At 37.0% G+C, this 16,695-nt stretch overlaps 1 protein-coding gene across 3 annotated transcripts; it reads right to left on the bottom strand.

Annotated features, from left to right (window-relative positions):
* Positions 1-189: 189 nt before the first annotated feature.
* LOC111383344 (shikimate kinase, chloroplastic-like) lies at positions 190-12,027 on the bottom strand. Of its 3 annotated transcripts, none has more exons than XM_023007439.1 (11): positions 11,935-12,027; positions 11,294-11,648; positions 10,433-10,491; positions 10,199-10,253; positions 10,045-10,117; positions 9,778-9,865; positions 1,191-1,273; positions 967-1,096; positions 729-807; positions 521-585; positions 190-417 (listed from the first exon to the last, which is right to left on the bottom strand). In XM_023007439.1, the coding sequence occupies exons 2-11, from the start codon at positions 11,508-11,510 to the stop codon at positions 382-384; spliced, it is 885 nt and encodes a 294-aa protein (XP_022863207.1). In that variant the 5' UTR covers positions 11,511-11,648; positions 11,935-12,027; the 3' UTR covers positions 190-381. The 3 variants fall into 3 exon arrangements, with proteins under 3 accessions (XP_022863207.1, XP_022863208.1, XP_022863209.1); XM_023007440.1 differs by having other exon boundaries at positions 214-417; positions 11,931-12,026; XM_023007441.1 differs by lacking the exon at positions 11,935-12,027 and adding an exon at positions 11,747-11,834 and having other exon boundaries at positions 214-417.
* Positions 12,028-16,695: the final 4,668 nt, after the last annotated feature.

Below are 16,695 nucleotides of genomic sequence, written 5' to 3'. Positions count from 1 at the left end.
TATTTTGCGTTTATCAACTTGGTGATCTATATTCTCAGTGATGATCTGAATCGTGGGATTTTACTCATTTTTTGACAACCAAATATAAATTCATTACTGCAAATCGCGACAAATTGTAGGCAAAAGGAACAGAGGAATACATCATTTAAACTACAGCTCATCCATTTTAAGCAGCAGAGCAACATTTTCAAATTTTTTGGTAAATAAGAAAAAGATAATAATACCACCATTACAATAGAACTGACAAAAGCATCCAGCGAGTAACAATTACAAACAACGTTTACAACATACCATTTAGCATTACCAATATCGTCCATGTCTTTCGACTCAATAGCATTAAACTTACAAATTTCATTGGAACCAAAATTGAATTGTCACAGCTTACTTCTTTAACAACGTCTCAATTTGTTCAAGCACCTGCCAACGAGTATAATCAAGTTAAGAATAAATTCTACAAGTTTGGAGAAGAGAAGATTATAGAGAGACAAGATGGAGAGGGAGAGGGCGATGGAGATAGAACCTCGATTGCAATTACAGCGGGTGTGAGATTGCATACATCTGTGTCTCTCAGTTTGGCTGCAATATCTGCATAATGGAGACATATATTCATCGGTGCCATCACACAGACAGACCAAATTTATATAATAAAACAAGTGCTGAAGCACTAATGTAGGATGAAAACACAAACAAATAATCAAGATTTAAGATCAGGTAAGTTGATGTCTTACTTTCTAGGGAAACTCTGGCATTTGCATTGGTGTATGCTTCACCCCGCTCTTCGAAAAGGGTAGATAGCTGCTTCATGGTCTACACAAATCCCAGGTCAGATAAGAAAACAGCGTGTGAGTCTATGTTCACAATGGACAACTACATAAGAATTTCTTCTTTTTCACTTGATGTTTGGAGCATATAAACTTGTGTACTTCCCAAAGATGTCCAGTGATATTGATACGGGAGACAACCTACCTTGAGATAAGGATCTCCGGATTCATGATGCAAAAGGGGCCGAGAATTAGTTCCTACAGCTGTAATTCTCCGTGCTAATGCTTCCAAAGGTACATCTAGCCAAACACTGATACCCTTTTGCATGTATCTCCTGACAAGGCAAAAGTGGTTACCGGTTAGACAACTGTGAAGTAGAAGGAGAAGCAACCATACTTTAAGAACTCAATATCATTTAATATTGTTACCAATTGATGGGCCGAACAACTGCACCCCCACCTGTGGAAACAACTAACCGATGCATCATAGACAGCTTCCGTAATACCTCAGTCTAAAGCGAAAAAGTAGAACTGAAAAACTTTAGTTTCAGAAATCATGAGAGAGAGAGAAGTTTTGCATTCACTTATAATTAGTAGCACTAAATAACAAGATCTTTCAGATGTATAAGTATTGATCATACAAGAAGCTGAACTCCCGGAAAGTTTTTTCTCCATACCATTAACCCCCGTTTGAATCTCATTATATTAAATTCTATTACATTTCATTTTTCGCTCTCCTATTTTCAACTACACAATCTTTCATAAAATAATATTACACATAAACAGAAAACTTTTCCTTCTTTTTCAACACTCATTTAAAATTTAAAAAAAAACACTATTCCACCCATTTCCATTTCCAAAAAATGGGAGCCAAACGGAGGGCTAAATTCCCTTTGTTGGCTTAAGTGGTCAAGTGACCTCTTTGTGAGCCAAAACTACAGTTATCAACTTAATGCTGGAGTAGAAAACTGACTTTTATACAAAGCGCTTAGCTTATAAACAAGGAACAAATTGAAAGATAAGATTCACTAAATTTTAGGTAGTTCAAAACATTATCCTCAAATATTAATGTGGAAAAATCTGAGGTAATATGCTTGAACTATCAAATGCAAAATTTAAGTTCAAATATGGAGGCAGCTGATGCGGACATCATCCTCATCGAGCCATTTGTTAGAACATTTGTTGGAACATTTTATCTTTTATTTATTTTAGGCTTTATGTCTTATTGGGCTTGTATATGGGTTTGCCCAAGCCCAAGTTTATTATTTTGGTATTTATATTATTGTAATTTGGATTGACAAGCAGTTTTGAGATGAAAAATGAAAATTATTGTGTAATCACGTCTCTCTTCTCCTCCCCCAGTTTCCCCTCTCTTCTCCTCCTCCTCCTCTTCTTCTTCTTCTTGATTGATTCTACATCAACTTGGTATCAGAGCTAAAGCCTGGAATTCGTTATTAAAATATAGAAACTGTAATTGTGTTGTTCAATTCATCCATCTGCCATTCAATGCTCTCGCCACCAGCCAGAAGTTCCTTAGGTGATGCTTAATCAAAGTCCTAGAACAATTGGTACTTCCTAGCATCTTCACCATTTCACTTATACAAAACCACCACCAGCCTTCCATTAGCATAACATAATCAAGCCGAATATCTACAACAGCCAACATCAAGAATTCTATACCTATCAGGCTAGCAGCAGTAACCGTCTTCTGCCTATAACTGCCAACTATCAAAGCCGCAGCACAATAAAATCTCCCCACGTTTTCATCCACTTCCCAAACCGACCCAACCACCCGCTCTCCAATTCATATTACAGCAACTGCTGCTGTACCCAGCCCCAGATAAATCAACCGTCAGCAAGAACCACCTACCCACCACCGACAGTAGTCACTGTAACTATCGATACCTTCCCCGAAATCGTGAATGCCAATCGCTGCCATCAGCAGCGTTCACAATCACAATCCAAATACACTAAACCACCAAGCCCCACAAACCGTAACCCCCTCCCCCTCAAATTGCAAATCCCGACCCCATAACGCGCAGACCACCAACACCAACGGTAACAAGCCAAGCCGCCACTCCCGCTGTTACCACTCGCGACACCCCAGGCACCATCCGCCGAGCCACCACTCACCTACACTTATCGCAGTCAGCAAACCACCAATCGAACACTCCGATGCCGCCGGTTAACCCGTGAAGATGATCTTGCATATTGCTATTACGAGTCTCTGCATTTGGTTTGGTAATTGGACCTTAGTTAATTTGTGTCTATTAGAGATTGGGCCTCAGTTGTTTATGTATACAGTGGAATTTGAGTGGTAGTTTGGGTCTTAGCTTGTAACCTATTTGATATTTGAAAAAAAAAAAAAGAGTTATTTTTCTAAAATTATTTTCAGGTACCTCTTTGCCCCGTTGATTGGCTCAGTTATTCCAACGAAGAATTACTCCAACGAACAAAGGGAAGTTACTGTTTTTATTTATACTCAGTTTATATTGTTGTCTATCTTGAATTGTATCGATTAATTTTTGTGCTGCCGCATTTACATAAAATTCACGTGATTAAATTCCCTTGTCATACTTTTACCTTTACCCCCCCGTTTATTTTACGTGTTTATGTGGTTGACTAGTGTTGGACACTTGCTTTATTATTTTACATAGATCAGCATTATCAGCTTGACACACTTGAACTTTCATTTAAAAAAAAAAAAAAAAATTTGTTATGTGTTGAAGTTGTTATTTTCATTTCTTGAACTAGTTGTCTATTGATCTCGTCATTCTTTACATTCAGTTAGTGTTACATTGCATGCATTTGCATAGTGGTCGTTTTGTCATATCCAATTCCAATACTGTGATCATGGACCCTTCTCACTTTGATGCCCTTACTCGACAATTAGCTCAACTACAGGCACAATTAGCAACCGTCCAAACCGAAGTGACTGCTACTCGTGAGGAGAGTAGAGAACTAGCTGCTAGGGTGAACAATCTAGAACAAACCTCCCCCTCAACTGATGCTGATAACTCTAAAGCGTCTCATAACATACCCTACCGTCATCGACATGGTGGTCGACGACGTGTTCCTCATGGACGAAGGAATGGGGAACAGGAACGCAATCATGAACACGACCATGACCCTTATGGAACTCATTCACCTCCTCGCTATGAGGAGCGTTACTTTCGAAACATCAAATTAGACGCTCCTACTTTTGATGGCTGTTTAGATCCTAGAGTTTTTACACAGTGGGTTAGAGACATGGATTGCTTCTTTTCATGGTATGGGGTCCCAGAGGATCGAAGAGTTCAATTTGCAAGTTTGAAATTAACTGGTACTGCCCAACTCTTTTGAGAAAGCGTTGAGGACTTTCTTCAGAGGCGTCATGCACCTCCCGTTAGAGGTTGGGAGGAAATGAAGTGCCGCCTTCAAGAGAAGTATTTACCCCACTCTTATAGGAGCAACTTGTTGGACCAGTGGAATACCCTCACACAAGGAAACCGTCCAGTGACTGACTATGTTACTCAATTTGATGAGTTTCGAATGCGATGCCATATAGTCGAGGATGAAACTATGACTTTAAGTAGGTTCAGACAAGGCCTAAGAGATGATCTTCGGCGTCAGCTTGTCCTTCGAGGTGTCACCACTCTTGATCACGCTTATTCCTTAGTTCGAGATTACGAGTCGATTACTAAGACTCCGTATGGAAGGCGTAGTGATAATCGTCCATCCATCTCATCGGCACCACCTCCTCCCACAAAATCTCTTCTTGGACCCCTACCGTCTAACGCACTCCTTGCTTTAGACAATAAAGGTAAAGCTCCGGAAACTTCAAGAACCCCTTCTCGTTTGTAATGCTTCAATTGTAAGGGTTTCGGCCATATCTCCTCTAGATGTCCGAGCCGAGCCTTAGTTATTGATGAGCGAAAGGATGTCGTTGATGAACCTTTAGAAGATCAAATCTATGAGCCTAACTTTGAAGAGTTTGACGATTTGGGTGATAATGAGGATACCTTCTTGGGATGCCTTCATACCCTTCCTGTAGGTCTAGGTCCTACTTCTTTGGCCCCCGACACATCTCGGTTCAGTGTTGTACGCTGTACCCTTACCCAACCTAAGGATGTCGATAATTGGCGCCGTCATGCCATTTTTATACTTACATCAAGATCAACAATAAGGGTTGTAAGATTATTGTTGACAGTGGGAGCTGTATTAACGCGGTCTCTGTGACCACAGTATCCCATCTTGGATTGAAGTCAGTCCCGCACCCCCAACCATATAGTGTCTCTTGGGTTGACACTTCTTCTATAGCTGTGAAAGAGCGTTGTCTGGTGCCTATACAGTTCCTTGAGTATAAGGATCATATATGGTGTGACGTCATCCCTATGGATGTTGGACATGTCATTCTTGGTCGACCTTGGTTGTTCGATCTGGATGTAACTATCCATGGGCGATCAAACTCATGTTCTTTTGTATTTAATGGAAAGAAGATTCACCTTAATCCTTTACCACCAAAATCTATTGACTTACAGCAAGCAAAAAAAATTGTCAAGAGGAAAGGATTACATGTGATTAGCCCTACAGAATTTGAACGGACAATCGTAAATGACTCAATCGTATTTGCTGTGATTGTTATGAAAGTCCCGTTCGATTCCCCAATAGCGACCCCTACTGAAGCCCAATCACTCCTTCAGGAATTTAAGGATGTATTTCCTAACGACCTCCCTGATCTATTACCTCCCTTACGGGATATTCAACATGCTATAGATTTGGTTCCAAGTTCGTCTCTGCCAAACTTGCCTCACTATAGAATGAATCCTGCTGAACATGCCGAGCTCCAGAGACAAGTGGGTGAACTCCTTTACAAAGGCTTCATCCGTGAAAGCTTAAGCCCTTGTGCAGTTCCCGCTCTTCTGACACCTAAGAAAGATGGTTCTTGGAGGATGTGCGTTGATAGTCGTGCTATCAATAAAATCACTATCAAGTATCGTTTTCCCATCCCTCGACTTGATGATATGCTAGATATGATGGCCGGTGCCACAATCTTTTCCAAAATCGATTTGAAGAGTGGGTATCATCAGATTCGGATCCGCCCAGGAGACGAGTGGAAAACTGCATTTAAAACGAAAGATGGCTTACACGAGTGGTTGGTAATGCCTTTTGGACTAACCAATGCTCCAATACTTTTATGAGGGTGATGACACAGGCCCTTCGGCCTTTCATGGGCAAATTCATTGTCGTATACTTTGATGACATCCTCGTGTACAGTAAAACAAGGGAACAACATCGAGATCATCTCATGCAAGTTTGCTCTACACTGCGTGCAACAAGCTTGTATGCCAATGTGAAGAAATGTTCTTTCTTCACGGATACAATTGTGTTTCTCGGATTTGTTGTTTTCGCTACGGGAGTATCTGCTGATCCTGCAAAGATTCGGGCAATTGTTGAGTGGCATGATCCCAAGAATATACATGATGTTAGGAGTTTTCACGGTTTAGCTACATTTTATCGTCGTTTCATCAAGGGATTTAGTACGATCATGGCTCCTATCACAGAGTGTATGAAAAGAGGAGAATTTCATTGGACGCAGGAAGCGGCTAAGGCCTTTCAGTTAATCAAAAGGCAAATGACAGAGGCTCCTGTCATGCGACTCCCAGATTTTTCCAAAGTTTTTGAGGTCGAATGTGATGCGTCAGGGGTAGGGATAGGTGGAGTCTTAAGTCAAGAACGCCATCCTATTGCTTATTTTAGTGAGAAATTAAATGATGCCAAGCAACGGTACTCGACTTATGATAAGGAGTTGTACGCAGTTGTACAAGCCTTGCGCTATTGGCGTCATTACTTATTACCCCACGAATTTGTCCTCTTCTCTGACCATGAGGCCCTTCGTTTCCTAAATTCCCAAAGACGATTGAATTCTAGACATGGCCGCTGGATCGAATATTTGCAGGCCTATTCTTTTGTCGTAAAGCATAAAAATGGTGTTAAAAATCGAGCTGCTGACGCTTTAAACCGTCGCATCTCCTTGTTGTCCGTCATGAATGTTAAGGTTCTAGGGTTTGAAAGACTTAAGGAAGAGTACGAGTTATGTCCCGATTTCAAAGACATTTTTCTTGCTTTGCAAAATGGGGAGTTGGACACCACTGATGGTTTCCGTTTGAAGGAGGGCTATCTTTTTAAATCCAATAAGTTGTGCATCCCAAGGACTTCAGTGTGAGACTTTATAGTGTGGGAAAGTCATGCTGGTGGGTTGGCTGGACATTTTGGGCGTGATAAGACCATAGAGGAGATTGAACGTCAATTCTATTGGCCCAGTTTAAAGACAGACGTGGCCAAGATTGTTGGCACATGCAACACCTGTCAATGATCTAAGCAAAAAAAGCAGAACACAGGCCTCTACACTCCTCTCCCCGTCTCTAGTTGTCCTTAGCAAGACGTTAGTATGGATTTCGTGCTAGGATTGCCCCGTACCCCAAAGAAACACGACTCCATTTTCGTTGTCGTAGATCGCTTCTCGAAAATGGCACACTTATTCCCTGTAACAAGACTTCCGATGCATCTAAGGTTGCTAAGTTATACTTTCATGAGATCGTCAAGCTATATGGCCTCCCTAAGACCATTGTCTCGGATAGGGATGTTCGTTTCACTAGCCATTTTTGGTGAACCCTATGGAGTATGGTTGGCACTAAACTGAAATTCTCTACTGCATACCATCCACAAACAGACGGTCAAACTGAAGTTGTTAACCGCAGTCTTGGTAATCTATTAAGATGTCTAGTCCAGAAAAATCTTAGGAATCGGGATTTAATTCTCCCTACTGCCCAACTTGCATATAACAGTTCAGTGAATCGGTCTATAGGTATGAGTCCTTTTGAGGTTATTCATGGTTTTAAGCCTAGGAAGCCGTTAGACCTTATTCCCATGTCTCCACATGCTAATGTGTCTGTGTCAGCTGAGTCTTTTGCACAACATTTGCGTGATTTGCATATTGAGATCAATAAACAACTGGAAGCAAGTAATGCACTATATAAACTTCGAGCTGATTTGCACAAACGCCACGTTGAATTTAATGTTGGAGATTATGTAATGATTCGAATTAGACCAAAACAGCGTCCATTTGGACCTGCTTCCAAATTACAAGCTCGTAGTGCTGGTCCTTTTAAAATTTTAAAGTGTGTTGGTCCAAATGCTTATGTCATCGACTTACCCTCACATTTTGACTACCATCCTACCTTTAATGTTGAGGACTTAAGTTGCTTACAAAGGCCAATTTCACCCCGCTGATGATCCTTTCACACCTCCATCTCTGGATCCTCATCCTGAACATGTTATCCCTGCCCAATTCCACCTATTGCAGCACATAAAAATAAAATTGATACTATTCTAGATGCACAGACCATATTAACTAAGGATGGAGACATCCAACGCTTCCTTGTTCGTTGGGAGGACCGTCCTGATTCTGATTGTACTTGGCTCTCCAAAGAGACACTTCAACAGCTTGATCCTGATTTGTTGGAGTATTATAGGAGTCAGCAAGATCTTCCCTTACCCGAACCACCACCCTTGCGTGTATATCGACGTCGAAAGAAGTTTGCTCAACCGCTCAGTTTGTGGCTAGGAGATTGATGGCAGCCTTTTGTGATCTACCTCCTCGACGAGGTCGAGTTTTTCTCCCACCCCGAGAGAGTTGATGCGGACATCATCTTCATCGAGCCATTTGTTAGAACATTTGTTGGAACATTTTATCTTTTATTTATTTTAGGCTTTATGTCTCATTGGGCTTGAATATGGGTTTGCCCAAGCCCAAGTTTATTAATTTGGTATTTATATTATTGTAATTTGGATTGACAAGCAGTTTTGAGATGAAAAATGAAAATTATTGTGTAATCACGTCTCTCTTCTCCTCCCCCAGTTTCCCCTCTCTTCTCCTCCTCCTCCTCCTCTTCTTCTTCTTGATTGATTCTACATCAGCAGCTCTTTTTGAAAATAATACTGAGGCTGGGTGAGGCCTTCCACTTGGATAATCTCACTTGGTGACATCCCAATTAAGATAGAAACTTTAGCACAGGTCACTAAAATTAACAACTACATGCATCATTTTTGAGGAAGACTATGATGCACATTTGCACTTTATGGCATAAAATAAGGCACTTTTTGATTTTGATTAATTGAGGAAATAAAAGAGTATTACCAAGGTTGAGTTTCTTTGACCATAAATTTTGAAGAAGCTGAAAACAGGAAGTTTTTAAAATCATTTTGGGAAAGCAATCTGAACTAATTAAAATTTGGAGACAAAGTCAACTTTTCTTCTATTAAATAACTAACAAATTTCATCATATACAGGACAAATATATCTTAAAATCTATTAGCAAAATTATCCACGTTTTCATCTGTCTAGTTAGATAAGTCAGAAGTGTAATGGATAATAAAAAATTTTGAAGTTTCAAAATTACCATTATATTCTTTTCCTTTTGTTATATGGAAATGCTCCTCAACTTTGAATCATGGGAAACACAAAAAGCATTTAATCACTTGAGGTGCTTTGGTTAAGGATTACTATGGGAAACAGTGAAAGATTTTTATTTTCTCTGATAATACCATCCCCACTATCAATGGCAGCACGAGAGATCGAAAACATTCAAAAGATAAGACTAACATTGTCAAGTGTTCAAAAGCGTAAAAATTGATGCATGGTTAAAGTGAAAGAATCAATGAGCTTTTATCTTGTTAAACGGTGACACTATCAAGCATTCAAACTGTATAATTGGAGGAAATAAAGAGGACATGAAGTTTAAGTACCCTTGCTTTGGGGAGAAGTAATGAGAAGTGAGAAAGCATAAATAAATATATGGGAAAAGATATAAGAGACCAGCTGTTGGCACCACTGATGCAGAGAAAGCACAAGACTGCATTGAACACCAAATTAGGTCCAATATGAAGACAAGAGCTCTCTAAATATCTGCCTGGAATTACCTACTCACTATGAGAAGAAACAGAAAAAAATAAGTTTTATTTCTCAGTAACTAACCTCATTGTCTCTGAAGAAGTTCTCTCCATGTGACTTGAATATTTCAGCCACAGTAGTTCCACCAAGTGCTTGCTCAATTAGTGTGTCACTAAAGCATCCAAAAGGTAATGTAATCTATAGATATAACAAAGAAATAAAATATGGACATATTGTATTATATGCACACTGCTAATAAGCTAACAGAAAAAGGATCAACTTATACACCATCCTAATACAAAACCAGGGGTTGCTAACTACTAAAATAGAAGAGACGTTCTTGGAACTTACCAGTCATAAAAAGAATACCCAAGAGCTTCTGATAAAACCTTGCCCACTGTTGTTTTTCCAGATCCCATCATTCCTGCATCATGTAAAAAATTGGTTAAAATGCAATTGACTATCAATACTATATCTGATTTAAGAAAATAGGGATGAGACTGACCGACAAGATATATACAACGTCCGTTTAGATATTGTTCAATCTCTTTGGCTTTATTCTGAAAAAGACATCCACATTGAGTTAAATGCTGAATTCAACTTCTCGAATATTTGTGAAAATCCCGATACCATATCAGCTATTTAAAAGATATGCTAGGCAAAAAGGTCTTTGGTGCCAAAAAAGATTTTCATAAAAGTTGAACATTATAATTCAAATAAGACAGTCGATCATAGATACCTCTAAAATCTTAGTTTCATTAAATGATGCAGGAAAACTCCCAGACTCCAACATTGAAGCTACAAAACCAGTAAAAGGATGTCAGTCACTGATGTGGTACTTGCAAGTTACATGTTCACATTTCCTTTGTAGGTTAAGAAGAAACAAAACAAACAGTAATCTTAACAAGGAAATGTAGAACTGAGTGTTTCGGACAAAAAAGACAGCAGGAGGAGTCTTCACATAATTTGATAAATGATTGTTCTCAATTTCATGAAGATCATAAATATTACAGTCATAGTTCGTCATTAAGGAGATGGAATTATATTTTTTTAACAATGTTCATGTGCCAATAAATAATATTTTTGTCAGTTTATATCTTCTACACATGATAGTTGTGCAAAATATAGTGCCTGCACACCAATAGATGAAAATAACATTAACGAATACATGAGGATTACAACTTTCTATGAGTAGTACTCAATGTATGCAAAAAGATAGAATTAAATAGAGCTCACTCATTCCTACTTTCCCTAATTTTCACTCTAATCTGAAAAATACTAACCAGTAAGGTTAGCATCATATATAGATACGGAGAAAGGGAATACCAACAGGCCCTTTTTTATTGTACAACTTAATTCCCCTAAATAATGATGCAGCTACGATGTCCAAAATATTGAGGTGCCATATGTGCCACTCCTGCCTTGTCTAGCACTACAAAAGAAAAGGCATGTCTTACTTGTCAAGGACTCTGCACCTATTTTTAAGTTGGAGCTATTGTAGTGCATAACACATGTATCAATTATAGTTGAATTGATTAATGACTTATTTACTTAACTCATTGAACTAGTTTCAAAGTTCAAAAAGAGATTGCATAACTACCTGGTACATTTTCAGAAGAGCACGAAACCTTCAAAACTAATGGCCTTTGCCAGCTCCATCCTTTTCTAGTCGGTAAATGATATGAAATAGTTGTCTTATAGCTATGCTGTTCACCACAGTTCTGGGAAAACCGCAATGAACCATTTGGTTTTCTTACAGTCCTTTCCGAATTCATCCATGTTGACAGTTGCAAGCTTTGTGAAACTTTAGTCTCCATAATATTCCACTACCTTTTTTTTCTCTTATTTATCTCTATCGGAAAAAGAGGGACTCAGCTTTATTTCCAAGGAAACTTAAAGATTAAAAATAGTGCAGAACACCAATCACAGCCAACAAAGCTTGAGCCTCAGATTTCCTGCAGAGAACAAAATTCAATTAAAGCCTCACAATTTTCTCAATGAATGGAGTAAATAAATGGCCAAAATTACAAAGACTCAATCTTTTATCTCCTACCGTCTTGATTTTCCTTTTAACTAATGAACTGCATGCATCAAAAAATTGAAAAGAAGAATAAACAAATTCACCAAAGCCATCCAAAGAATCAAAGAAGAAGTGCAAAGTTCTCCAAATCAAATCAGGACAAAACAATTTCAGTTTTCCCTTCTTGGAAGGCACATTTCAATATTATGAATTTTACCTACCGGAAAGCTGTCAAACTGGTGGTTGGTGGAGTCTCCTCCGCCTCCTCCGCCTGTACTGTTAGTGTTAAAGATTATTGTTCTTATGCGGGGAATTGTGGTAGGTGGGATTGAACTTCTCAACTTCAAAATGTATTTGTATTTTAACGGAAAATTGCCACGTGTTTTCGTGATGCACTCACACCTGTTCAAAATTCAACAGGGTAGCGACGTAGTTAGAAATATTTTTACATATTATTTATGAATGCGACACATAGGACCTATTTCATTGTTTGATTAATACTCAATACGATTAATTAGAATAATTTACAAATTATTTTATATGTAACGCAGTGAGGTATGGACTATAACAACAAACAAATTCACAAGACATAAAAGGTGTTATCTTTCCTTTGGAACTAAACATTTCTATCTTATTGCGTTTCTATATTTTTTTGAAAAATATGTGATTAAAAAATATAAAAAAAATTGAATTTACGTGTAAAATTATTTTATTTGGAGAATGTGCGTTAAAAATGAGTTTAAAGAAAAATGAATTTTAAAAAAAAGGTGTGAACCCATTATCCAATAATTATTAAGACACATTTAGTAGATATTTTAAAATTAAAAATTCATTCTAATAATATATTCCTATAACAAATTAGGTGGGGAATAAGTCTCCTTTCAACGTGATCGAATTGGATTGTTTAGTATTATAAATAGCTTCTCAATGATTTTTATATATTTTGTCGTGAAAAACGTGGGAAGTTTCTATCTTTTAGTTATTACTTCTTTTTGAAGTATTTTTATCTTTTACTTATTATAGCACATCTCACAATATCCCAATAATATTTTTGACTATCAGAATAACTAAGCTCTTGTTCGATGCCCATTAGAAAGAGTTCATTTTTTTTTTTTTTTTCCCTTTGGGAAAATAAGTTTTGGAATAAGGATTTTTTAGAGGATGTATAGTTCAAAAGTAAGGAAAAATTTTGGATGCATGTACAAAATATTTTATAGTGAAAATCCGTGGTTGAAAATATAAACAAGGGCAAAGTTTAGATATTTTAATAACTAAGTTATTTTTTTGACTATTTAAATAACTAAGTTTAGATATATTTGGTACACAATATTTGACAACCCTGCATTGTAAAAAAAAAGGTTGAACCCCAACCTTAAGGGTCCCCCACCGTCTCGTCCCTGGAGCATCGTGAAAAAGGTTAATTTCAGGATGCGCCCCGACAGGCCGGGGAACAAGAACTGCCTGTATATTGGTGCTCACAAAGAGTCACAATCCATGTTTTAGGAATCGAATCCTCACGCTGAGGCTGCCAACAATATATGAGGATAGGTGAGATGGCGTTACGGGTTGGGATGGGACTTGGGAGCTTGATGGTTCATTGGTGGTGATGGTGGCAGTATGTCGAGGGATGAGTGGAAGAAGGTGAACTTATTTGTATTTGTATTTATTATATTTCTTCTCTCTTTTATTAATTTTTTTTCTGTTTTTATATTTTGGCTTTTTAGTAGGAAAAATTATTGACAAAATTGCTTTTTCAAATAAAAATTAATTAACGGAAATTACATTTCATGCGCAAAATTACTAATTGTGACAGTACAAAGGATTATGAGCAATTGCACCAAGATTTAGAGGTTTGAACCAAAAACACAAAACTGGCAAATATTTGGAACTATTTATGCCAATTTTTAATTTTATCAATAAGCACCTTTCGACTACTTCTCTCGGGACGCGCCATCCATCTAAGTAAATATGCACGTATGAGTCTCTTTAACCAACAGTGACTCATGAATTTGTGACATTGATAAGAAATATTGTCGCAACTTTGAATCCAAATCATGGGTTTTCTCTAATAAAAGTGACTTTATTGCAACACAATCAATATTTTTGATACATTTCTTTAATTTTTCCTCGTGTGTGTGTAAATCACAATTTGAGACTTATAAAAGAATTACCAAGAGCTCGAATATTGAAGAATAATATATATAAGCAAATCCTAATGTATAACAAATAAATCTTGGTTTGAGCTCTATCTTGAATAAATATAAGGAAACATATTTTACAATTATTTATTTAATTGCACCAGAAGGACTTATATCCTAGTATGACCGAACATATCTATCTTAAGGAGGGAAAATGTGAACTCGTTGAGCACAAATTTCTTAGGGTCGGTTTAGTATGATTTCTGGTTTTTATAAAATAGTTTTTCGAGTAAGGTATCTCCAAAAACATTTTTAGTCAGGCAAACACTTCAAAAAAATTATTTAAATATATTCAAAAATAACTTTTAACTTTTCAAAAGTCTTTTCAAATGTATCCTTAACGAACTAGCCGTTGTCCAGTGTTAACAGTTTGCAATGTTAAAATGAGAAGTAAGTACGTCAATTAAGCTCAAAGGCCCAAGACAGTGGTTGAGGAATGGATAAACAGTTTTGGGCTACCTACTTTAATTAACAGACTAGGCCTCAACCCTTGAGCCTTCTCTGGGGAGCCCAGTTTCAACTGATTCTGGGTTCTCTCTATTCAAGCTGCCTGCCAGCAATACTTATGTTTTCCAGCGTTATAACCCGTGCAGGTACGCCCAGTCGACGGAACAATGTATAAATAAGATGGTTACTAGATGCAATTTCCTTTTTAAGAAACTAGTTTTAAATATTCAAAATTAGGTTATAATTAAATTTTATTAATTAAATATATTAAGGTGAAAATTATACAATTTATGGTCACCCTATTTATAGATCACAATTTATTATCGGTCACAAATTTAAAATTTTATAAGTTATAACTTATTTCAAGAATAGGTTACGTATTATTTTTCGATCACAAATCACAAGATCACAAAATATCAAATTAATTGGTCATAAATTATTCTTTGATCATAATTATCATATTAATTGATCGTAACTTAACAAATTGTGAGTTACGCTCACAAATTTTGTTGTGATCTTATTATTTTTAGGTCACGTATTATATATTGATCACAGAATTTCTATTTTATTGAATCACATATTATTTATTGATCACAAATCATCTAATTTAATAGCCATAATCATTCAAATAATTGGTCACAAACATTCTTCATCCCCTCTCACCTCCCCACCCCTACCTCGCACTACTTCTACCAAAACACCACCACCACCATGGGCATCACCACGACCACTCTACCATTGGCTCCATTGACACAACCAGAACCACTCTACCACCACCGTCAGCAAGTATAATTTTCAACTACAAAACAACCACCATCATCAATCACTACCAACAAAAACCACCTGCACGAACAACACACGACCATCGCACTATCGTCACTACCTGCTTCTTGCACCAATGACTGTGCACAACGTTCATCGACCACCACCAACTACCACCCCAACTTCACTGAGCGAACTGTCCAAACCTTCGTAAAAACACAAAAAAGGGTATCGGCCACTACAAACCACGACTCCATCGAAAAACTCCAAAACCACCACTAAAGCTAGATTTTTCCCGAATCATGCAACTTGGAAATATTGCTGCAACAACACAAACGACGTTTGCATAGCCATCGTGCACAACATCGCTCGTTGTTGTTGTCAAATTGAGAGAGTGAGAGAAGGAGAGGGAGGGGGGCAAGATTTAGGGTTTGAGAGTGAAATCAAAGTGGGGTGGGGTATATAGATTAATTTAATTTTATAATATTCTTACTAATATTATAAAATTAAATTATCACCTGATTTTTGTATAAATGATTCTTAAACTTGATTTTTGAAGTTGGAACTTGAAAATCATGGGTGTGTATAATTTTCACAACAATCCATTTAAAAGTTTAAATTTTTGGATAAGATTTTTTGTTTACATCATTTAAATATTATTTCTAATATATTTCCAAATTAAAAGTTTAAATTTTTTTGATAAACTTTTATCTATACTAGTATGTCGCTCGTGCACTGGATTATTTTGAACGTGATATTAGTGTTTTAATGTTAATATGAGTTTAATGTTTAAAGAAGATGCGAATTAATTAATTATAAAAATAATCATTTGAGGTAAGTTATTTGTGATATTAATTTTGAAATGGAATGGTTCAATATAGTAATGACTCGAAATATGCGTTTAAGAGATGATAATGTTGTTAAGATAATTATGATGTGGATGAAGTATGCTATCTGAGTTTATTTTTAAATGTTCAAAGTTTCATACAATTATAAGTATGATTCAATCATAGTTCATTGTGTTTCCATTGATAAGGATAAAAAGGAAACTAAAATATTTACAACAACCTATTAATGTCAAAAGTAGTAATTTATTGCTATTTGATAGTCTTTTAACTGTAGTCTTTTACCCGAAGGCATACGATTAGGTTCGTGTACATAGACATAGATAGATCATGTTACTTTTTTCAAAACTGTAAAATAAAATATTGCATGACTGCCTATTGTCACGAAAGTAATATAGATGTTGTTCAGTCATGTTTTTCAGGACAGTGGTTCAGTCATTAGTTTTGTAGCCTGTGTGAGTCTTTTTTTTTTGGATTTTGACTCTGCTTTAGTAGGTACATTTGATGGTTGAAAAAGAAACCTTTTTGCATGTGGTGGAGCAATTTCTTCAGTGACTATGGAAATTTCATTGGCTCGGCCATACACCTTGTCTTTGCCTTTTGCATCTTTGTTATCTGAACTTTCTTTCATTTCAGTTGGGTTGTTTGTATCATCTGTGATAATTGAGGAATTTATTTTAGTCGGCGTGGAGGAGATGAATACCAATATGATTTCAAAGTGGTACTCAGG

Source organism: Olea europaea, unplaced genomic scaffold (genome assembly GCF_002742605.1).
Source record: "Olea europaea var. sylvestris unplaced genomic scaffold, O_europaea_v1 scaffold2662, whole genome shotgun sequence".
Classification (NCBI taxonomy): Eukaryota; Viridiplantae; Streptophyta; class Magnoliopsida; order Lamiales; family Oleaceae; genus Olea; species Olea europaea.
The sequence above is the reverse complement of the archived record's forward strand: the minus strand, read 5'-3'. Positions and strand labels throughout refer to the sequence as shown.

Coding starts and splice junctions, on each gene's coding strand:
- LOC111383344 (XM_023007439.1), bottom strand. CDS start 11,510: ATGGAGACTAAAGTTTCACAAAGCTTGCAACTGTCAACATGGATGAAT. Junction 10,254..10,432: donor ATGAAACTAAGATTTTAGAG/GTATCTATGATC, acceptor TGTCTTTTTCAG/AATAAAGCCAAAGAGATTGA. Junction 1,274..9,777: donor ACTTCTTCAGAGACAATGAG/GTTAGTTACTGA, acceptor TTTTCGCTTTAG/ACTGAGGTATTACGGAAGCT.